At 39.9% G+C, this 24,123-nt stretch overlaps 1 protein-coding gene across 1 annotated transcript in view; it reads right to left on the bottom strand.

Annotated features, from left to right (window-relative positions):
* Nucleotides 1-16,721, bottom strand: part of LOC137344639 (copine-5-like) — a 109,244-nt gene extending 92,523 nt beyond the window's left edge. The window contains exon 1 of the mRNA XM_068007765.1: nt 16,462-16,721. Within this exon, the coding sequence (XP_067863866.1) occupies nt 16,462-16,574 (113 nt within the window). The 5' untranslated portion in view covers nt 16,575-16,721. The remainder of the gene's footprint in view (nt 1-16,461) is intronic.
* Nucleotides 16,722-24,123: the final 7,402 nt, after the last annotated feature.

The raw sequence follows: 24,123 nt of genomic DNA, 5'->3' as shown, positions 1-24,123 counted from the left end.
AAAATCAATCAAGGTCCTCAAATAGGCCACTTAAATAGAAGGTTACTTTAATAAACTATGATTAGCTTTGTTAACATAACAGCCCATTTCTTTAATCAACAGGCAAATATGTTTACAATATATTTCGCAAAAGTGGTTAACTTACAGAGGAGAGTGTATATTCTTGAATGAGCTGGCGTTTTCCACTAAGGCACACTTTTTTTTTTATTCGTTCATGGGATGTGGGCATTGCTGGCAAGGCCAATCTTTTTTTGGTCATCCCTAATTGCCCTCGAGAAGGTGGTGGTGAGCCGCCTTCTTGAACTGCTGCAGTCCGTGTAGTGAAGGTTCTCCCACAGGTAGGGAGTTCCAGGATTTTGACCCATTTCTGACCTTATGATGGAGGGAAGGTCATTGATGAAGCAGCAATGGGGATGTTTGCTGATGATTGCACAATGTTCAGTTCCATTTGCAACCCCTCAGATATTAAGGATTCCATGCCCGCATGCAGCAAGACCTGGACAACATCCAGGCTTGGGCTCATAAGTGGCAAGCAAAATTCGTGCCAGACAAATGACAGGCAATGACCATCTCCAACAAGAGAGAGTCTAACCACCTCCCCTTGACAATCAATGGCATTACCATTGCCGAATCCCCCACCATCAACATCCTGGGGGTCACCATTGACCAGAAACTTAACTGGACCAGCCACATAAATACTGTGACTACAAGAGCAGGTCAGAGGCTGGGTTTTCTGTGGCGAGTGACTCACCAAAGCCTTTCCACCATCTACAAGGCACAAGTCAGGAGTGTGATGGAATACTCTCCATTTGCCTGGATGAGTGCAGCTCCAACAATACTCAAGAAGCTCGACACAATCCAGGACAAAGCAACCCGCTTGATTGGCACCCCATCCACCACCCGAAACATTCACTTTCTTCACCACCGGCACACCGTGGCTGCAGTGTGTACCATCTACAGATGCACTGCAGCAACTCGCCAAGGCTTCTTCGACAGCGCCTCCCAAATCTGCAACCTCTACCACCTAGAAGGACAAGGGCAGTAGGCGCATGGGAACAACACCACCTGCACGTTCCCCTCCAAGTCACACACCATCCCAACTTGGAAATATATCGCCGTTCTTTCATCGTTGCTGGGCCAAAATCCTGAAACTACCTGCCTAACAGCACTGGGGGAGAACCTTCACCACACGGACTGCAGCGGTTCAAGAAGGCGGCTCATCACCACCATCTCAAGGGGACTTACGGATGGGCAATAAATGATGGCCTTGCCAGCGATGCCCACATCCCAAGAACGAATAAAAAAAAGCTGAAGATGGTTGGGCCAAGGATACGGCCCTGAGGAAATCCTGCATCAATGTCCTGAGGCTGAGATGATTGGTCTCCAACAACCACTACCTTTGTGCTAGGTATGACTCCAGCCACTGGAGAGTTTTCCCTCTGATTCCCATTGATTTCAATTTTACTAGGGTCCCTAGATGCCACATTCGGTCAAATGCTGCCTTGATGTCAAGGGCAGTCATTCTCACCTCACCTCTGGAATTCAGCTCTTTTATCCATGTTTGGACCAAGGCTGTAATGAGGTCTGGGGCCGAGTGGTCCTGGCAGTTCCCAAACTGAGCATCGGTGAGCAGGTTATTCGTAAGTGCCGCTTGATAGCACTGTCGACGACACCTTCCATCACTTTGCTGATGATTGAGAGTAGACTGATGGGGCAGTAATAGGCTGGATTGGATTTGTCCTGCTTTTTGCGGACAGGACATACCTGGGCAATTTTCCACATTGTCGGGTAAATGCCAGTGTTGTAGCTGTAATGGAACAGCTTGAGTAGAGGCGCGGCTAGTTCTGGAGCACAAGTCTTCAGCACTACAGCCGGGATGTTGTCGGGGCCGATAGCCTTTGTTGTTTCCAGTGCATTCAGCTGTTTCTTGATATCACGTGGAGTGAATCAAATTGGCTGAAGACTGGCTTCTTTGATGGTGGGGATATTGGGAGGAGGCCGAGATGGATCATCCACTCGGCACTTCTGGCTGAAGATGGTTACAAATGATTCAGCCTTGTCTTTTGCACTCACGTGCCAGACTCTGCCATCAATGAGGATGGGAATGTTTACAGAGCCTCCTCCTCCCGTTAGTTGTTTAATTGTCCACCACCATTCACGACTGGATGTGGCAGGACTGCAGAGCTTTGATCTGATCCATTGGTTGTGGAATCGCTTCGCTCTGTCTATAGCACGGTGCTTCCGCTGTTTAGTATGCATGTAGTCCTGTGTTGTAGCTTCACCAGGATGGCACCTCATTTTTAGGTACACCTGGTGCTGCTCCTGGCATGCTCTTCTACACTCCTCATTGATCCAGGGTTGATCCCCTGGCTTGTTGGTAATGATAGAGTGAGGAATATGCTGGGCTATGAGGTTACAGATTGTGCTGGAATACAATTCTGCTGCTGCTGAAGGCCCACAGTGCCTCATGGATGCCCAGTTTTGAGCTGCTAGATCTGTTCTGAATCTATCCCATTTAGCACGCTGGTAGTGCCACACAACACGTTGGGTGGTGTCCTCAGTGCGAAGACGAGACTTCGTCTCCACAAGGACTCTGCGGTGGTCACTCCTACCAATACTGTCATGGACAGTTGCATCTGCAACAGGTAGATTTGGTGAGGACAAGGTCAAGTAGGTTTTTCCCTCGTGTTGGTTCACTCACCACCTGTTGCAGGCCCAGTCTGGCAGTTATATCCTTCAGGACTCGGCCAGCTCGGTCAGTAGTGGTGCTACCGAGCCACTCTTGTTGATGGACATTGAAGTCCCCCACCCAGAGTACATTCTGTGCCCATGCTACCCTCAGTGCTTCCTCCAAGTGGTGCTCAACATGGAGGAGGACTGATTCATCAGCTGGGGGAGGGCGGTAGGTGGTAATCAGTAGGAGGTTTCCTTGCCCATGTTTGACCAGATGCATGAGATTTCATGGGGTCCGGTGTCAATGTTGAGGACTCCCAGGGCCACTCCCTCCTGACTGTGTATCACTGTACCGCCACCTCTGGTGGGTCTGTCCTGCTGGTGGGACAGGATATACCCAGGGTTGGTAATGGAAGAGTCTGGGACGTTGGCTGAAGGGTATGATTCTGTGAGCATCGCTATGTCAGACTGTTGCTTGACTAGTCTGTGGGACAGCTATCCCAATTTTGGCACAAGTTCCCAGATGTTAGTGAGGAGGACTTTGCAGGGTCGACTGGGCTTGGTTTGCCTTTGTCGTGTCCGGTGCCTAGTGGTCCGATGCTGGATGGTCCGTCCAGTTGTATTCTTATGACTTTTTGTAGCAAGATTGTATGACTGAGTGGTTTGCTAAGCCATTTCAGAGAGCAATTAAGAATCAACCACATTGCTGTGGGTCTGGAGCCACATATAGGCCAGACCGGGTCAGGACGGAGGTTTCCTTCTCTAAAGGACATTAGTGAACCAGAAGGGTTTTTACGACAATCCTGTAGTTTCATGGCCACCATTACTGATACTAGTTTTTTTTTATTCCAGATTTTATTTAATTAATTGAATTTAATTTCCCCAGCTGCCTTGGCAGGATTTGAACTCATGACTCCACATTATTAGTCCAGGCCTCTGGATTACTTGTCCAGTAACATAACCACTATGCATTGATGTTAAACACTTGAAATTTCAATAATATAATCCATGGTGGGCTTGATGAAGTCACCCACAATATATTTCAGATGGGTATTGAATTTCTATATATTTTAAATTGCCACTCTTAAAATCTTTATACAATGTCAAATATCAATTGTTTTTTTTCAAGTGGTGCTCTACACCAATGGAACCTGGCTCCATAGCTAACTAGCAGAGGGGAAATGAAAAAACCTCTTGTTTATAATATTAGCAAAAATGTTAAGGACCTTGAAATTACACCATGCAATACTCACATATTAATGATTCATGTGTTCAGCTGAAATTCCTCTCCCCACTACTATAGAGAAGGCAATAGCCTGTTTAAAACAGATGGGTTCATTTCTCTGCTGAAGTCACAGAGGAATGAGCATAGCATTCATCAGCCAGTATCTTCCAGTGTAATTTAAAGGCCAAAGGGGAGTATAAAAAAAAGTTAAAGAAACAATTTTCCATTTTATCTCAAGTGGAATTTCTTGGTAAAATTAAGCACCCCTTTGATCCTAAATTTCGTCTTCTTCACCTTTTACATCCATACGAAAGTCTAGACTGAGAAAAGGTATCTCAGCCAAAAGTGCCAAGTAGACTATTTGATCTCTTCCTGTGGACCCCACCATCATAGATGCTAGTGTCCAGCCAATTCAGTTCACTCCATGTGATATCAAGAAGCAGCTGAGTACATTGGATACAAAGATTATGGGCCCTGATAACATCCTGGCAGTAGTGGTCAAGACTTGTGTACCAAAGATAGGCAGCCTCCTAGCCGTGCTCTTCCAGTGCAGCTAAGATACAGGCACCTACCCAACAATGTGGAAAATAGCCCGAGTATGTCCTATCTACAAAAAGCCGGACAAATCTAACATAGCCAACTACCATGTGTTCAGCCTTCTCCCACTCATCAGCAAAGCGATGGAGGAAGTGATCAGTAGTGCCATCAAACAGTATCTACTCACAATAACTCGGTCCTGATTTGTCAGAGCCTTGATCGAGGCATGCCATATAAACTAAATGCCAGAGGCGAGTTGAGAGCAGCTGCCCTCAATATCAAGGCAGCAATTTACAGAGTTTGGGACCAACAAGCCCTGGCAAAATTTAGATCAATTTAGGCTGAGGGCAATGAGAAAACCCTAGAATGCTACTGGGCACACAAGAAGATGGTCATGACCACTGGAGGCCAATCATCTTAGCTACAGGACATTGCTGCAATAGTTTCCCAGGGTAACATCCTTGGCTCAACTATCTTCCACAGCTTCATCAACAACATTCCTTTGGCCATTAGGTCAAGTGTCTGTTCAATAACAATTTTACAGTGTCCAGCATCATTCATAATGCCCTTCAATAATGAAAGCCATGGCAGCCTACTGCAAGTACTGAACAACATCCAATCTAGGACTGACAAGTGGTAGGTAGCATTCGTACCATACAAATGTCTGGCAATAGCCATCTCCAACAAGAAATTGCCCAACCACCTGATCCTGACCTTTAACAGCATCACCATCGCATTTCCCACATCAACATCCGGGGACGCCACTGTCCTGAAGCTTAACTGGACCAGCCATATCAACATTATCGGTACAAAAGAAAGGCAGAAGCTGGGTCTGCAATGAGTGGCTCACCTCCTAAAACCACAAAGCCTGTCCACCACCTAGAAAGCTCAAGTCAGGAGTATGATGTAATACTCATCTGGATAGGTGCAGTGCACTGAAGAAGCTCAACGCCATCAATTCAGAGCAGTCCACTTGATTGGCAAGCCTGCTGCTGAACTCAATCCTTCCACCACCAGCTCACTGCGTCTGCACTATGTACTGCAGCTACTCATCAAGGTAACTTTAACAGCACCTCCCAGCCCCTCTACCATGGAGAAGGACAAGCACAACAATATTCTCTTCAAGTTCCCCTGCAAGTTACACACCATCCTGACTTTGGCATATACCACCATTCCTTCATCTTTGCTGTAATTATTACATTATTCTGTAATTCCCTACCCAACACCATTGCAGAAGCATCATCAGTACAAGGGCTGCAGGGGATGAAGGAGAATGCTCACCACCACCTCCTTAGAGTAACTAGGGATGGGCAATAAATGCAGCCTTGCTAGTATCGCCCATATCCCAAGAACAAATATTTAAAAATTGGCCAGTAAATTCTATTCTATCATAAACTTCTCTCCCACATCACTTGTTGATTGCTGATTTGAATGTTAATTTCTTTCCTCAATCTGCCCTGATAAAAAGAATAAAGTGTGCTAGTATCTCTGCAATTCTAAACCTCCCTTCTCAACAGATATCAATTCAGCCCCTTTTTAAAGGTACTACTTTATCCCAAATTAATCTCTCTTCTCTGGGAGTCTGTAACATACATTCACCAACTTGTGCAGCAAAGTTTTATTTAAATGCCAACCTTACTTGAGGTTTGTGCACTTACACACTGATCCACTAGCTAACTTATGACCAAGGCAGCACTGACAACTACTTTAACACAGCCTATGTCTGGTTTTGCTTAGCATCATTCAAACTTTTGTGTTTTAAATGCATCTATCCCATAGAGTCCTGGTTCAATGTGCAGTCATATGTGTGATAAGTTTGTCAGAGTTCTTGGCAACCTGATGAATTAAGAGTCCCAGTAGTGTTATACTGACAAGTCTTGGTTTGGTAAATGGAGAAATAGACATCATCCTGTATATCTTCTACTTTTTGGCTGCATTGTTGATTCCTTATGTGATAACTCACTGTTAAAATAAGCAATCTGCAAACTCAAAGTGGATTGATATCAACTGTGGTCAGAATGCTTTTTTGTGGACATGTATTGTTCAGTAACTTTTATAAACTGGACAATGTATCTCTTCTATGAGATGTGATTATGTGTATCGTAAAGATAGATATCATGCTTGATGCAGCTCCATTTGTTATTTCATTAAGCCAAATTCTTAATAGCATTAACATTTAAGTTGACTTAAAACTATACAAATACTTGAGTATAGCATTGAGGCAATCTTTGCTCACAAAGTTGCTTTGTGTGACAAGATAATTTAAATTTACATAAAGCTTATTATCTGTTGCTCAGATCTCACGTTATTCTAGCCAGACTTCTCAATCTTCTGAGTACCTTGTGATGTGATCATTCACATGTTTAGTTCTGAACTGGTTAATCGCCACTATGATGATCTGAAAAGCTGAGGTGAAGCCGTATTGAAATGGAGCCAAATGTTTCAGAAAAAATAAATTCCAGTAGAATTGAAAAGGTTGTAAAATGGCTTTGCATCCAACCTCTACAGAAAAATGAAACACTCACTCATATCTCAGGGATTGCAATATGAAGCTCCAGGGCTATTACTACACTTGAAGAATTTTGTGACTTGCTCTGATATACCATTAGCTATAATCTGCGAACAAGGAAGACCTCACATAAGGGGAAGAAAAACTGACAGCACATCACATGCTGAGCATTGGTATCAATTTTGAAATCTCTCGGCATACTCTATAAAATGAATAGCTGAGTCATTGACACATCATCTGATACAGCTCCACTGAAGGCATTTGCAAAATCAATGGAACGTACGCAGATTTAATCTGGAGAGATACAATCATGAAATTTCCATTGTGCAAGTTCTTTCTTGTTTTGGACAGTGCTCTTATGGAATCCTGTACTACCTGTATGCCAACATTTGTGTGCCTGGTGGTTATAACAGAAAGAACTACAAGCATTCAGAGTTCCAGTAACTGACAGTGTATGAATATAATAGCTATGATATTCTATCTTCATTACAAATTCATCCATACTTTCAATATCTTACTTTGTCTACATTACCCTTTAGTTGATGGTCCTTTTTGACTGAAAAAGTTATCGTGAGATTGCATGTTTTTTTGCTTATCTGCCTATATTGGAATAGACTGCAAAAAGCAAGGGGGGAAATATTTGTGGTGCTGGAAATTTTACCATCTACTTACAGTTTAAGCAGTAGAATATTAATCCTACCCTGCATTTCCTAGTATACATTTATGATTGCAGTCAATGGCTACCACTGAATGACTAAAAACATCAATTTAGGCAATAAGTAGGGGGTGGTTAACTTGGGTAACAATGCGTATTCAAATATTTCAAGAATCTATAATGCTACAAGTCCCTTGGACTAGTTTTTATTACTCAGACTATCAGTAGTATATTTAAGTTATTTGTCATGCACATTATTTATCATGTACCTAACAGCTTTTCCAATTTAAAACTCTATGGATACAGTGATGCCTCAAAATAATACCAATAGACTCTCTAACTGCTACTTCACTCAATATTTGCATTACATCACACAAATTCATTGTTCTGATCAAACATTTAAAACATTTGCAAAAGAGAAGAAATAATTGCAAAGTTTGAATGCATACAAGTAAAGTCATCTGCTTATTGAGGGTGTCAATGAAGCTGGGACTCAAAGAGTAAAAGAGCATTACATACAGCATAACATTGTAGAAACAGTAAGATCGCAACCAAGACAAGACTATAGAAGTTTCAATTCTGTATAGAAATGGGAATAGAACAATAGCACAGAAAAAATAGAAAGCAAAAAAGGTACAAAAATTAAATGATCATATAAATTAACAGGTAAATATCTACACATTTGTTATATGTATGTTTTAAACCACAAGAATATGTGGTGAAATGGAACAAACATAAATTAGCAATAAATATACAAAAATGCAAGGGTGGGGGCGTTACAATATATGAAATTAAATACTTCTCTTTACTACTTAAATTGTGCAAAGATGTTTAAAAACATAATAAACGGACATGTTTTGTTTTCAAAAGTTCTGCTAAGCTGGGAAGCTTTGGTAGGATCAATCACTTGAAAGAACTGTTCTAGTAACTAACAGTCCAAATCTAGAACTTAGCTTGCAGTTATGTTGCAGTTACCAGTCTCAATCTATGAAATACAAAATGCAGCTGTCAGACTGTGTTTATACTGTGAACGATGTATTGCATTGATAATGAGGTCAGTTACAAAGTAGTAAGAGGCAGGCGTATTTGGAAGCATGTGCAAAAATCTGCTACACAATGGCTAATTTTTAATAGCCGAGTGTGGGTGAGAGAAATCTCTTTTCCCGAACATTAAAAATATTGAAAAGTAAATTAACAAAATCCTTTGAAGGTCTATTACACTGCTTATAAAACATGACTTTGTACCAGGCTGGAGATATACTGCACTTGGTATGAGATTACCATTTGGAAGTGATTTTACATCCATTTGATTTCAGCACCCTCGGAATTAGATCAGGTTCTAACTCCCAAGTTATTCCAGCACTTCCACTTCAATACGAAAATGGCATATAAGTGCTCGAGGTTATGTTTGGGAAAGAGAAAAAAAACCTCCCTGAAAAGAATTATCTAATACCCAATGCAATAACTATGTCAATAAGTAAAGAAAAACTGTTGGAGAAATCAGAAGAACCAAAATGAAAATTCAATTAAATTGTCTTTTGCCCGAAACACTCGAGAATCTGTTTAGTTCTGAAATACCAGTCAGTTCCTATAGGTACACTTTACATCTTCTGCAGGTAACAACTCCAATGCTACGTTCCAAATTTATAATCCAGTGCATCCCCTAATTTCAATGCTTTTAATATGTTCTGTTCTTATGTTTCCAGAGCAGTTCTCAACATATAGGTCATTCTTAAGTATTGGGGTAAGCAGAAGAGTTGATTCCAAACTCTCATTCCTTCATGCTTGCCCAAAACTGAGTATTTCAAGGTAGTCACTCAATCATTTCCGTGATTGTGCTATATTAGAAAAGCCAATTTACAAAATCGCATATTTCCAATAGCAACAATATGAATAGCTATCAAGCAGCAACCGCAGTCTAAACTCGTCCTTACATTTTCCTCAAGATTATAAGCCATGTGGAATAAATGTTGATTCCATTAATAAATGCTACACAAGAAAAGATTTCCACTAGAACTGTAACCATCAACTAACCATTGTGCGCTGAACTATGAAAACGTACTCACATTATCAGTTAATCATAGGCAGTGAAAGTATACCATGTTGCCTAAAATAATTCAATGTCTACAGCAAAAAGGAAAAGGGGAAAAGAGGTAATTCTGAAAAATGTAATATGTTTGTTTATTAACTGACGCACAATTGGGCTACTAGGGCCGGTCAGAGGCAAGGTATTCTGTAGCGAGTGGCTCACCTCCTGACTCCCCAAAGCCACTCTATCACCTACGAGGCACAAGTCAGGAATATGATGGATTACTCTCCACTTGCCAGGATAGGTGCAGCTCCAACAACACTTAAGAAGCTCGATACTATCCAAGACAAAGCAGTCCATTTGATCGGCACCCCTTCCATTGGCTGAAACATCCACTCCCTCTACCATCAATGTACCATGGTTGCAATGTGTAATAGTACTTTAAACTAGCAAGACGGGGGAAAATAGCACAAGTCTGAAGATAAAAGAAATAGGAGATGAGAGTAAAGAAAGGAACAAGGGTGAAGAAATGGTCAGGAAACGAATACAAATTTAGAACATAAGTATAAAATGACTGTTAAAAATAAAGTAAGGGGAACAATTAATAAAAACAAATTAAATTGCCTGTACAGCAATGTGCACAGCATCCAAAACAAAACAGGGGAACTGGAGGCAATAATTTGTAGCAAGGAGCCAGATGTAGTAGGGATAACTGAAACATGGCTTAATAAAGAACAGGACTGGCAGTTAAATATTGCAGGATATAAAGTATTTAGAAAGGATAGGGAAGTAAGGGGGCAGGTAGCTGTACTGATTAGAGACAACATAATGGCAGTAGAAAAAAGGGACATAAGTAAAATTAAGATAGAAACAGAATCCATAGGATAGAGACAAAGGATAACAAACAATCGATCATGTTAATATGGATATTCTACAGATTATCTAATAGTGGAAGGGAAGTAGAGGAAAAAAATGCTTGCAAATCTAAGAAATGAATAAAAAGCATTGAATAATAATCATGGGAAATTTCAACTACCCCCAAATAAACTGGCAAGAAGAGGTGGGAAAGGGAATGGAGCTTTTAACAGTGTTTTTACTCAGTACATAAGAAACCTAACCAGAGAGGAATCACTGCTGGATCTAGTAATAAGAACATAAGAACATAAGAAATTGGAGCAGGAGTAGGCCAATCGGCCCCTCGGGCCTGCTCCGCCATTCAATAAGATCATGGCTGATCTGATCCCAACCACAAATCTAAAGAACACAAGAAGTCGGAGCAGGACCCGGCCACATAGCCCCTGGGCCCTCTCCGCCACCCACAGGGCATTGACCGATCCGAACTCAGCTTCATGTCCAATTTCCTGCCCGCTCCCCATAACCCCTAATTCCCTTTACTTCTAGGAAACTGTCTATTTCTGTTTTAAATTTATTTAATGATGTAGCTTCCACAGCTTCCTGGGGCAGCAAATTCCACAGACCTACCACCCTCTGAGTGAAGAAGTTTCTCCTCATCTCAGTTTTGAAAGAGCAGCCCCTTATTCTAAGATTATGCCCCCTAGTTCTAGTTTCACCCATCTTTGGGAACATCCTTACTGCATCCACCCGATCAAGACCCTTCACAATCTTATATGTTTCAATAAGATCGCCTCTCATTCTTCTGAACTCCAATGAGTAGAGTCCCAATCTACTCAACCTCTCCTCATATGTCCGCCCCCTCATCCCCGGGATTGAATGGGAAATGAACCAGAGCAAATAAGTGTAGGGGAACATCTAGGTAATAGCGATCATAACATAATAAGGTTTAAAATAAAGATTGAGAAAGACACATAAGTAAGACAAAAACCAAAGTAGTAGGTTGGAAATAAAGCTAATTTTGAGGGGATGAGAATGGAATGAGGGAAGGTAAACTGGAAAAAAATTTTGACAAAGAGATAGAACAGCAGTGGGAAATATTTAAAACGGTGCTACAAAATACAAGATGACATAATAAACTTGCAGAATGATTGGCAAATGAATTTCAATATAGCTAAGTGTGAGGTGGTGCATTTTGGTAGCAACAATATCGGGGCCACTTATTCCTTGCATAATAAGAGTCTAAATGGGGTAGAGGAGCAAAAAGGATCGAGGGGATACACACTCACAAATCACTAAAAGTAGTGATGCGGGTTAATAAGGCCATAAAAAAGCAAACCAAGCACTTGTGTTCTAGAGGGATAGAATTGAAAAAAAGAAGTTATGTTAAACTTGTATAGAACCTTAGTCAGACCACACTTGGAGTACTGTGAACAGTTCTGGTCTCCATATTGTAAAAAGGATATAGAGACATTGGAGAATCTCACGGGATCCAAGGTGAGGTAGCCAATTGGATACAAAATTGGATTGACGACAGAAGACAGAGGGTGGTTGTAGAGGGTTGTTTTTCAAACTGGAGGCCTGTGACCAGCGGTGTGCCTCAGGGATCAGTGCTGGGTCCGCTGTTATTTGTTATTTATATTAATGATTTGGATGAGAATTTAGGAGGCATGGTTAGTAAGTTTGCAGATGACACCAAGATTGGTGGCATTGTGGACAGTGAAGAAGGTTATCTAGGATTGCAACGGGATCTTGATAAATTGGGCCAGTGGGCCGATGAATGGCAGATGGAGTTTAATTTAGATAAATGTGAGGTGATGCATTTTGGTAGATCGAATCGGGCCAGGACCTACTCCGTTAATTGTAAGGCGTTGGGGAGAGTTATAGAACAAAGAGATCTAGGAGTACAGGTTCATAGCTCCTTGAAAGTGGAGTCACAGGTGGATAGGGTGGTGAAGAAGGCATTCAGCAAGCTTGGTTTCATTGGTCAGAACATTGAATACAGGAGTTGGGATGTCTTGTTGAAGTTGTACAAGACATTAGTAAGGCCACACTTGGAATACTGTGTACAGTTCTGGTCACCCTATTATAGAAAGGATATTATTAAACTAGAAAGAGTGCAGAAAAGATTTACTAGGATGCTACCGGGGCTTTATGGTTTGACTTATAGGGAGAGGTTGGATAGACTGAGACTTTTTTCCCTGGAGAGTAGGAGGTTAAGGGGTGATCTTATAGAAGTCTATAAAATAATGAGGGGCACAGATAAGGTAGATAGACAAAATCTTTTCCCAAAGGTAGGGGAGTCTATAACGAGGGGGCATAGATTTAAGGTGAGAGGGGAGAGATACAAAAGGGTCCAGAGGGGCAATTTTTTCACTCAAAGGGTGGTGAGTGTCTGGAACGAGCTGCCAGAGGCAGTAGTAGAGGCGGGTACAATTTTGTCTTTTAAAAAGCATTTGGACAGTTACATGGGTAAGATGGGTATAGAGGGATATGGGCCAAGTGCAGGCAATTGGGACTAGCTTAGTGGTATAAACTGGGCGACATGGACATGTTGGGCCGAAGGGTCTGTTTCCATGTTGTAAACTTCTATGATTCTGTGATTCTAAGGTGCAAAAAAGATTCAGAAGGATGATACCAGGACTGAGAGGATATTCTTATCAGGAACGGCTGAACAGGTTCGGGCTCTTTCCTCTGGAAAAGAGCAGACTGAGGGGTGACCTGATAAGATAATGAAAGGGCTTGATGTGGAAACATTTTCTCAATGTCTACCCTTTGTGGGGGATTCCAAAACTAGAGGTCAAACAATTAGGAAAGCAAAGATGAACTACAAAATTAAATTATCAAGAAATAAAAATAGTAGATTATTCTACAGATACATAAATAACAAAACAAAATCAGGATAGGGCGACTAAGGGATGCACAAGATAAACTCACAGGTAATGATAGCGAAATGGCAGAAATGTTAAATAGTTCCTTTGCCTCAGTTTTTACCAGGAAAACTAACAAGGTGGGCATGACATTAGAAGTCGAGAACAAAAGTGATATAAAGATATTTAAGATAGCAAGGGGGGAGATAATTGATAAACTAATCAAACTTAGGGAGGATAAAACCCCTGGTCTGGGTGGATTGCATCCATGCATATTAAAAGAATTTAGGGAAGAGATAGCAGAGGTACTATTACATATTTATAAAAATTGATTTGAAAAGGGAATTGTGCCAGAGAACTGGTGGACATTTAATGTGATTCCTATATTTAAAAAGGGAGATAAAACAAGTCCAGGGAACTATAGACCAGCTAACTTAGCATTGGTGGTAGGAAAGATAATGGAATCTTTACTCAAAGATGTAATAGGAAAATATCTAGAAACAGAAAATATAATAAATAGTCAGCACGGATTTCAAAAGGGATGGTCATGCTTGACCAACCTTATTGAATTCTTTGAAGAAGTAACAGAAAGAGTAGACAAGGGTAATGTAGTAGATGTAATACATTTGGATTTTCTAAAGGCCTTCAATAAGGTACCACATAGTAGACTCCTGACTAAGATCAGAGCATGTGGAGTCAGGGGACAGGTAGCAGAATGGATAGCAAGCTGGCTACACAAAACAGAAAACAGAAAGTAGGGGTTAAGGGTAGCTACTCAGACTGGCAAAAGGTGGGAAGTGATGTTCCACATGGATCGGTGCTGGGACCACTGTTCACAATTTACATTAACCATTTGGACTCGGGAATCAGAAGTACAATTTCAAAATTTGCGGATGACTCCAAATTTAGATTTATAGTTAACATAAAGGAAGAATGCTACAAAATACAAGATGACATAATAAACTTGCAGAATGAGCATATAATTGGCAAATGAATTTCAATATAGCTAAGTGTGAGGTGGTGCATTTTGGTAGCAACAATATCGGGGCCACTTATTCCTTGGATAATAAGAGTCTAAATGGGGTAGAGGAGCAAAAAGGATCGAGGGGATACACACTCACAAATCACTAAAAGTAGTGATGCAGGTTAATAAGGCCATAAAAAAGCAAACCAAGCACTTGTGTTCTAGAGGGATAGAATTGAAAAAAAGAGAAGTTATGTTAAACTTGTATAGAACCTTGGTTAGACCACACTTGGAGTACTGTGAACAGTTCTGGTCTCCATATTATAAAAAGGATATAGAGACATTGGAGAAGGTGCAAAAAAGATTCAGAAGGATGATACCAGGACTGAGAGGATATTCTTATTAGGAACGGCTGAACAGGTTTGGGCTCTTTCCTCTAGAAAAGGGCAGACTGAGGGGTAACCTGATAAGATAATGAAAGGGCTTGATGTGGAAACATTTTCTCAATGTCTACCCTTTGTGGGGGATTCCAAAACTTGAGGTCATAAATATAAGATAGTTACTAATAAATCCAATAGGGAATTCAGGAGAAACTTCTGGATATGGAACACGTTACCTGTTGAGGCAAATAGCACAGGTGCATTTAAGGGGAAGCTAGATAAGCACATGAGGGAGAAAGGAATAGAAGAAAATGCTGATACAATTAGATGAAGGGTGGGAGGAGGCTGGTGTGGAGCATGAACGCCAGCGTAGACCAGTTGGGCAAATTAACACGAATGCCTCATTCACAGCGCAGGCTGGGTCTTATTCATAATTGATCAACACTTGCGTTTTGTTGTTCGAAATCTGTATTTAGGGAACAAGAATCAAACTCCCAAACATAGAAAATCACAAATCTTAAATGTGGTTTGCCATAGAGAGCCAAGATCAAAGAAACACAGATCAGAAAGAATAGCACCAATTTTCCCCCCAATTTCCTTCCACGAATGCTCGGTCAAACGTTAATCGAAAAGGATCGCTTCCAACAATAGAGAGAAGATGTTGCATTAAAAGCGATCCCCCGAGCTCGAGTTTTCTCCTGTGCTCCTCGACTCATTTGGTGTCCAATAAAGGGGGTGGGGGAGGGGTGGGTGTAACTGGATGAAGCGCGAAACTGTCTGGGGATTGGATCAGGAGAACCGAGTGATCACAATCTTCACATCCCTTTCAATACGGCAGGCATCGTCTGGGAACGCGATAATTGTAAAGGAAGGAGTTAAACGCAAACAAGAATAGATAGAAAATAACACCAACTTACTGCTGTTCATTTTAAAAATACCGACATTAACATTTTATTCCTTAAATACACGGAATAAGAAGGGTTGTTTTATATAGGCAGGAAATAAGGACAAAAAAAAATCATTAACCGATGTCGATTGCTGACCAACGAGTCATCTGGTTAGATTAGCTGGGAACATGTAACGTGCTTTAAAAAAAAAGGGTTTGGACGGAAACACAGCCTTTCCCCGAAAAGCGATGATAAGATCTTTTGATTGTTATTGGTGTCGAAACCATCCCGAAACGACCAACAGACTCCAGGTTGTCTCGTTGATTGGTGATAGCTGTTCCTATTTGTTCTGTACTCATTTATGCAATCTGTTGGTTTCAATCCGAATGGGTTATTTCATCAGGAGAGCGAACGTTTAAAGTTCAAGGGACGTGAGGTTTTGCATCAGATTCAAAATGTGCTAAAGTTACTCACATACCCGGGTGCTTCCTTCAGCAGGTGATGCTGTGATAGAATGGCTGTTTACACCCCGCTATCATATCGCAGGTTTACTTAACGTGTAAACGCTACCAGTTGCAAAACAAGTTAATGAATTTCCAATCGCCGTTAAGACTCAATATACTATTAAAAATCAAATAGAGATTCATCAAGCAATGATTGTCATAACTGCCACCCCAATGCTAACATATGTATTCTGTAATAATGCCTATTATTTTTGTACGTTAAATTGCATTTCACAATTGTATTTGTAGACAAATATCGTAATTTTTAATCTTTATTCTTTAAAAAAAAACTTGAGACCACCTGCAGCATTCTTTACAGAAACTGAAGAGAAATAGCAGCCAGTCTTTCTGTCAGTATTTCACAGCAGTGCACATACCTGCAGGACACGGTAATCTCTACTTTAGTAGCCGGGATGCTTCCTTGGATAGGGTCGAATTCGCTCACAGAAGCCATATCATCGAATTTGTCCATAGCGTCTTCCATCGGCATCCAGTAATTCCAGGCTGGTTCTCCCAGCACCAACGTCACACCACAACAAAGCCCAAGGATCGGCAATTAAAGGCAGCCTGCCCCACTGGAAAATTCAAGAATCAGAGTTAGGGCTGCTTGCACTAGACTTTGCCTTTGGTACTGAACACTGCTGCACACAAATTATTCAGCGCAACCTTTTTCTTGGTCTAATTGCACAGCCCTAAATACAGTTCACGGACTGAAATGATATGCTCCGCCCTCCATTCTAAAGATAACTTACATTACCTATCACTGTCAGCTTTCAGGAAATATCTAGAAACCGACTACCGAGGCATTATTAATGTGATGGCACAAACATTATGCCCTCTCAATATTGTGCACTCTCAATAATACAGGTACACATTAATACAGTGCCTCAATCATGAATATGTGCAGTGTATGTGGCTCATTAATAGTGAATAATATGTAAATAAAGTGAAAATCCCTTCATCCAATTAAGATCGCAATAACGCCTTAATAGTCATGTGCATCAATACAAAAAAGCCTTGTGATTCTGATCTACAATTTTAACAGCACAAGCAGTATTTCCCCGTGTGATATATATCACTAATAAATGCACATACATTGTGATCATGGGGAAAATATTATTCCCTTCCAGTTCCCCATTTTAATACATTAAACTGAGAAGTTCTCGAAATAACCAGACTATTTTGCAGTTTAACCAGCTCTGATACCAAGCTTGCACGAACTATTAAAGGCTGGTGAAAATTAAAATTGCACACTACCTATTTTAACTTTCTCGCAGCAAGGTCCTGTGAAGTGTTTGTGAAAAAGGTACTTTTGTTTTCACAATGAAACCGCTGCTCCCTCGCTATAGCACTGTTATTGATCAGCTATTTCGCCATTTTAATTTATTTTGTACTGTGACAGCATTAACTTTTTAAATTACATAATAATTGCAGCACCAAAAACAGAAATACAAGATTTGACAATTCTTCCGCGCCCCCTAAAGGGCAAACTTCGCTAAGCAAGTATTTATCAAGCAATCTCACTACAACTATTAGACATCAGAAGGTATTTTATCTTTTCACTCTTTATTCAGAATGTATTACGATCAACTGCAGCGAAATAAATCAGGATTGTAGCTACGCGATGTAATATGTTTAAACACAGTCACTACGGCAATATGTATAAAACTGCTGCTAACCTCACCGCTAGCAATATGAAGCAACATGTTCAACTTTTCCATTTCACAGCTGCTTTACCGGGTTCGGGGCTTTTGATGTTGGCTTTTGAAGCAAAGTAATCGCCAAGAATTAGCATCAATATCTGCAGTTGGTAAACAAACTTTGTTCTATTTTAATTTAATTATAAATTACAGTAAAACAAGATCAATAAGTTTACATTAGAAATGGCATTTCCACATCAAAATTCGGATCTTGCTTTTACATGAATCTGATTTTTTTATTAGACAACTGAGTATTATTCAATTAGACTTAGTCTCCTGCAACATCCCATCATCATTAAACCGTGTTACATGCCGTACTGCAATGAATAAAACGTATATGTGGCTCAGTGTTAGCACTCTCGCCTTTAAATCAAAAGGTTGTGGGTTCAAGTCTCACTTCAGAGACACCAGCACAAAATCTAGGCTAACACATCATTGCAGTACTAAGGCAGTGTTGCACTATCAAAGGCGCAGTCTTTCCAGAGACGTTAAACCAAGCCCCCATCCGCCCTCTCAGATGGAAGTAAAATATCCCATGGCAGTATTTTGAAGAGCTGGGGAGTTCTCACAGTGTCCCGGCCAATATTTATCCCTCAACCAAAATCACTAAAACAGATTATTGGTCATCCATCTCATTGCCGATTGAGGGACCTTGCTGTGCCCAAATTGGCTGCCAGGTTTCCTATATCACAACAGTGACTGTACTTCATTAGCTGTGAAGCGCATTGTGGCACCCGGAGGTCGCGAAAAGCGCTATATAAATATAAGTACTTTATTTATACAGATCACATCAGGAACGAGTAACTTTTCTATCTCCAAGATAATATGACTGATCATTTGTAATTTAGGAGTTGTTTCCTTCTAAGTGCACATGTTGCTCTAAAATGCTGTCAAGTGTCCTATCTGACTCTCTCGGCTGTTATCTGTTGCTATTGCTTAAACCTGATTTTTGTGATAAACTCTTGTTTTAAGATTAAGTATTACAATGGAAGAGATCCACATGGAAGAACATTGATGATGAGTTTGTGGCTTCAGTTATAAAGAGGCTGAAATAACACGATAACATTCTGATTCTTAAATGGTTTCCACACAGAAGCAGCTTTGCTAACATAATAAAGCATGAATAAAGAAGCAACACTTTCAGAACAGCCCACCAACAATGATAGGCACGGTTGATTGATGCTAGTCACAGACAAGAATTGAACCTCTACTGAACACAACTGTGAATTTGTAAGTAATTAATTAATATACTGGATATAGTCGCTCCAGCTTTTTACATACATTGGTTAAACTATGCTTGGGAAATTATCAAAAATGCCAGGAATCATTCAACAAATACCAAAATATTTTTAAAACTGACTGTAATAAGATAATTCCTCTTCTGAATGTTGGGTATGAATTGCCTTAAAAGTGACAAGCATCTATTTGCATATCCAAGTCACATCTTAAAAAAAACAAGAGATCCTGAACAAAATACAATTAATACTTGCGAAAATAAAACCATATTTTGCAAATAAATGGATCTAAAAGGGATTTTTTCCCCTGCAGATCTTTAAAGTTATTATAAGGTATGATGGAATCTCCGCTCCAATGGAATACACAGGTCGCGGTCATGATGAATACAAATCCAATTTGGATTCTAAGCCTTAATCGTGATGTGAATGGTTTATGGGATAAGATATAAAGGTTTTACAGTGTTTTTAAGCAAGCGTTCATTCAATAAGTGGTCCATTTGGACGTTAACCAGAATAATCAAAGATCAGTTTGAAAAGTTACGATTGCGCTGGAGGACAAGTTTGTTTTTTTTCTATTCGCTCTCTTAACAGTCGCGGGAGAAAGCTCGTAAACCTGATGAAAACCCTGTCAGAAAATCACCATTGCAGCACATTCGTAGGATCCATGTATATAATCTCAACTGAATTATTAGCAGCTAGTGGGCATAGTATCATTACATCGGGGAAGTACAAAATTCCATTAGCAACATGACATTTATATAAAGAATCGGCCAGCTAGTTTAATTTATATACTAATACTTGTTTTCTATTTATTTCTGGCAAAACTTGCTGGGAAATATATGATTCAACAAAACATGGAATTCTCAGAGCCATTGTGTTTTTTCACAACAATAACCACAGCGAGCGTTCATTTTCCAAAAGCTGCTTAGATTTATAATTTCGTAGAATATGTTTTTAAAGAACGCAAGTATTCTTTACCTGTTGCAGGACTTGTGATATTGCAACTAATACTGTAAAGATCTCCAGCGCACTGCTGGAGTGCCCTCTATTGGTCAATGTCAAAATAACCACTTCCAGCAACAAGTCAATAACCTTACCTTAATAAAGCACCCAATATCTAACTTTAGTAAGATTTACACCTTACTACTGCGAAAAGCAACCCAACAGTGGGAAAATGGACCATATGATCCAGAATACCTATTAAATTCATTTCTGTTAAGTGAACATAAATTTAAATATTAAAATATTTCAATCTACACTCACTTGTTACCAGAATTTTGCTATAAATTTCAGCTGAGTCCCCTCCCCCATATAACATAGTTGGATTCAGCATAACCGGATGCATTTCATATTTCTGGAATTTACCAAACCACATCTTAACACTAATATTACGACAAAATGAAGCTTTGTATCGCCCGTCATGTGGCTCAGTCATTAAATGTACTATGTGGTGATACTGTTCACAACAGGTAGGTCCTAGGTTTGATCTCTAAACAAGTTGATCTTATCTGGGTCAACAGTAAGAGTACTGTTGTTGGCTTCAGTTATTTGGGCTTAGGAGGTGCGAAAAATCAGCCGGAGGTACCCCTGTCCAATGGGAGAAATTGTGTGACATTAGTTGCTTAATACAATGTTTCTCTCAAAATTTATGGCGAATAAACGGCAAGTTTGGGAAAAGAAGTTTATCACTTAACAGGAAATGGTAGTCTGATAACAAGTCCTACACCTGATAATATTGTGTTTTACATCCCATGCAATTTCCATCACTTTGATCAGTAAGATAAGCATTTTCGTTCAGAAAAGAAACTGATCTGATCAAAACTCTCTTTTCTATTTATTTCAGTTGCCCAATGTGAAATTTTCTTTCTTGCAACATCGATAGAGCTGGAATTACAAAACGCCACCAGATGTTGCCACAATATTTCTGAAACATTAAAGGGTATTATCAGGCTACTATCAGTCAGGCTCGGTCCCTGGAAAGAGCCAGTAAACTTGCTCTGATAGTTCATGTGCTATGCCACCAGGTTGGCTGCCAGTGAAAGTCTACACTCCAAGAGATGCTACAACTACTCAGGGCTTCCATCAGCACTCGGATGATACTTTGAAATCATAACCCTGGAGAAAATCTTACTCCACAAAATAGAACTTTCTTGCAATTGCAGACTGTTCACTATGGTTTTATTCATTAATTTCTGAACATTTGGACTTCTACATATTGCACCCATTCACTAGTAAATATATTGCATACAGCTGTAGATACATATGCAGATGTGGATACAATAATCTCTATTTTAATATTGACAAGTACAATTCTTCTAACCAATATCAATTGTTTATCTAATGCAATGACTGCACAGTTTCTAACTGTTCATAATAGCCGTATGCACGCGTGTATTTATAGATTAACACCGATTAAGTTGGCCGAAAATGAATATTTGGAGCTAGACATTGTAGATTGTGATAGGTTGATGAGCGAGTGCGCGGACATTAAGGCAGATTGAAGAAGTTGCGGTTTTCTACACAAATCAACTCTGACGGATCTGTGCCTCACTTCAATTTCACAAATAAAAATCACAACTTCACTTCCCAAATCTTCATTCAAATATTGTTGCTAAAGAGAATTCTATCTAATCCGCCTCCCTCATTATTATTATTTAATAATAAATATTATTTAAATGATATTGCTTTTCTGTTCATGTTTACATTCCAAAAGGATCACGAACTGGACTTAGGACACCCAACGATATATATCTACAAAGCGTTTCTGCAAAAATATATCTAGATATGCTATTAAAGCTATAAATCAGAGAGTAAATGGGAAACTTAAAGAAATTAAAACAGAAATGTTGGAGAAGCTCAGCAAGCCAGGTAGCATGTGTGGAGAAAGAAAGAGTTAATGTTTCAGGTCGAAGACCTTTCGTCAGAACTGGAAGATGTTGAAAGTTTTTTAAAAATCAGGTTTCTTCTCAAACTCGACTTGCCCAAAAACTTTAACTCTTTTAACATCTTCCAGTTCTGACGAAAGGCCATCGACCTGAAACGTTAACTCTGTTTCTTTCTCCACAGATGCTGCCTCACCTGCTGAGCTTCTCCAGCATTTTCTGTTTTTATTTCAGATTTCCAGCATCCGCAGTATTTTGCTTTTAACTTAAAGAAATTATCAAATATAAGAAATGGAATTATTGGTTAAAAGTCACCTCAGTGAATGATATTGTAGAACTAGAAATTAAAGGACAAAGCACAGGAACACACAAGGGGTGAGATAAAAATAGAATCAAGATAAAAGCTGATTCTAGAATGAGAAGAAAACAAAGGTCAACGCAATACAGGAGGCAAATGGAAACAGACAGGTTAAATTTAAGAAAAAATAAAGAAGGAGCGAAGGGGTAAGAGGTGGACAAAAGAGAAAGGGAGAAACGTGGGAGAAAAGTTGAAAGAAGCAGAAAAAATGAAATAAAAGAGGGGAAATGATAACAAGAGAAAAGAAACAGAAGAATTGTATAAGAATCTGACGTGCCTCCCATCAGTAAAGTACAGATTGTAAACCAACAAAGTCCAAGATCAATAAACACAAGGCACAGTTGGGTTAATATTTACCTGTCAGGATAAAAGCGGTCGAGGTCGATTACAAGGGATCTCGGTGCTGCGGAAGGAGGAAAATCACGGTTGGTCACATATTTCTCAAAGAAACAAGTGAGCACGATGCTCGAACAGACGCTGTATGCAATGATCGCTTTGATTTACTTTTACAAAGTTGCCACCAGCTGCAAAAAGAACGAGCTAATACTGGATAACCGAGCCTCTGCGAACGTGGCCTGTCTGTTTGTGGTTGCCCAGCCTCTTTGCCTGCTGCTGGGGGGATATATCGGCATGGTGGCTTATTTCATCTTTGCTATTTTCTCTTACAACCTTCTGCCAAGGAATGCCGCAGTCACTCACAAAGAGGAAGCAGTCAATACATGGCAGAAATCACTGAAAAAGAAGAAAGTTAACTGATTTGTTCCTTAAATAAACCTTGGACTCTGGAGTTGAAATTACATTTAGAACTTTGCGCTCTGGAGGTCCCATATATCAAGTTGTGACAGAAAACTCCAATGATCCGATTTCATCCCCAGCACTTCTAACAGGGAACACCTGGATTATATTAGTTTTCATTGAATTTGAGTTTCAAAAATCACTTTCTTGAATTTGAAGGGAACGTCATTAATGACATTTTTAAATGTTCTTGTTAGTTATAATTCTAAACACTTACAATAAGTTACTGCTAATGCAAAGGCAACATACCATCTTACACTTACTATGTAGAGACAATTGTAATGGATAAATGTGATTAAAAAATTTTTTTTAGAACGTGGGAGCTGGTCACCTGAGGGAACCCATCTTATCTCAGGTTCCTGGATCTGTTATGTCAACTGAATGAATGGACCAGAATTTGCTGTCAAAGTAAGGGTGAGGCTAATGGAATTCGCTGTTATTTATGTGCTAATGGTACAGCAACTTCAGGCGAGGGGCAGGTGTGCGGTTAAAAGCGGATATCCAAAAGTTGCTGTCCAAGATGTGCCACTCAGCCATTAGGGCAAGTCTAACTAATGGCAGATGCCATTAGATGCCCTGCTACAGCAATTATGGCCCAGTTTTCAGATATTTGGGAGACTGGACAAAACATCTGGCTGTTTGCCTCACCATTGAAGTGCATTGAATGGCGTGAAGTTGCTGTATTTGTGCGGTAGATACGAACTAAATTAGTCACCGAAAGTTAAGGTTTGTCCATTTCAGTCTAAATACCCTTTTAGTGAAGTGATAAGTGTTAACTACTGCCACTCAACCTCTCTAGCACTGAAAATTAACTATTACAAGTGTGGGGTCTCATTCCTTCAGCTTTTAATTGTTGTTGGCGATGTAAAAAATGTAACATTTAAAATTAAAAACGTTTTTTGCTTTTCCTTTGTCTCTTTTTTTCTCTCTCTCTTAATCCAATCTTTCTTTCCCTCTCTTTTTGTACCTGATTTGACATCGAATTCACCCACTCTAATTTAAACATCCTTTTTAGTCCTTGCGCTGTTAATTTCACAAGCCATCAATCTGATTGGTTAAGGAGATACCC

Source organism: Heptranchias perlo, chromosome 27 (genome assembly GCF_035084215.1).
Source record: "Heptranchias perlo isolate sHepPer1 chromosome 27, sHepPer1.hap1, whole genome shotgun sequence".
NCBI classification, from domain to species: domain Eukaryota; kingdom Metazoa; phylum Chordata; class Chondrichthyes; order Hexanchiformes; family Hexanchidae; genus Heptranchias; species Heptranchias perlo.
This window is presented reverse-complemented; position numbering and strand designations above follow the sequence as displayed.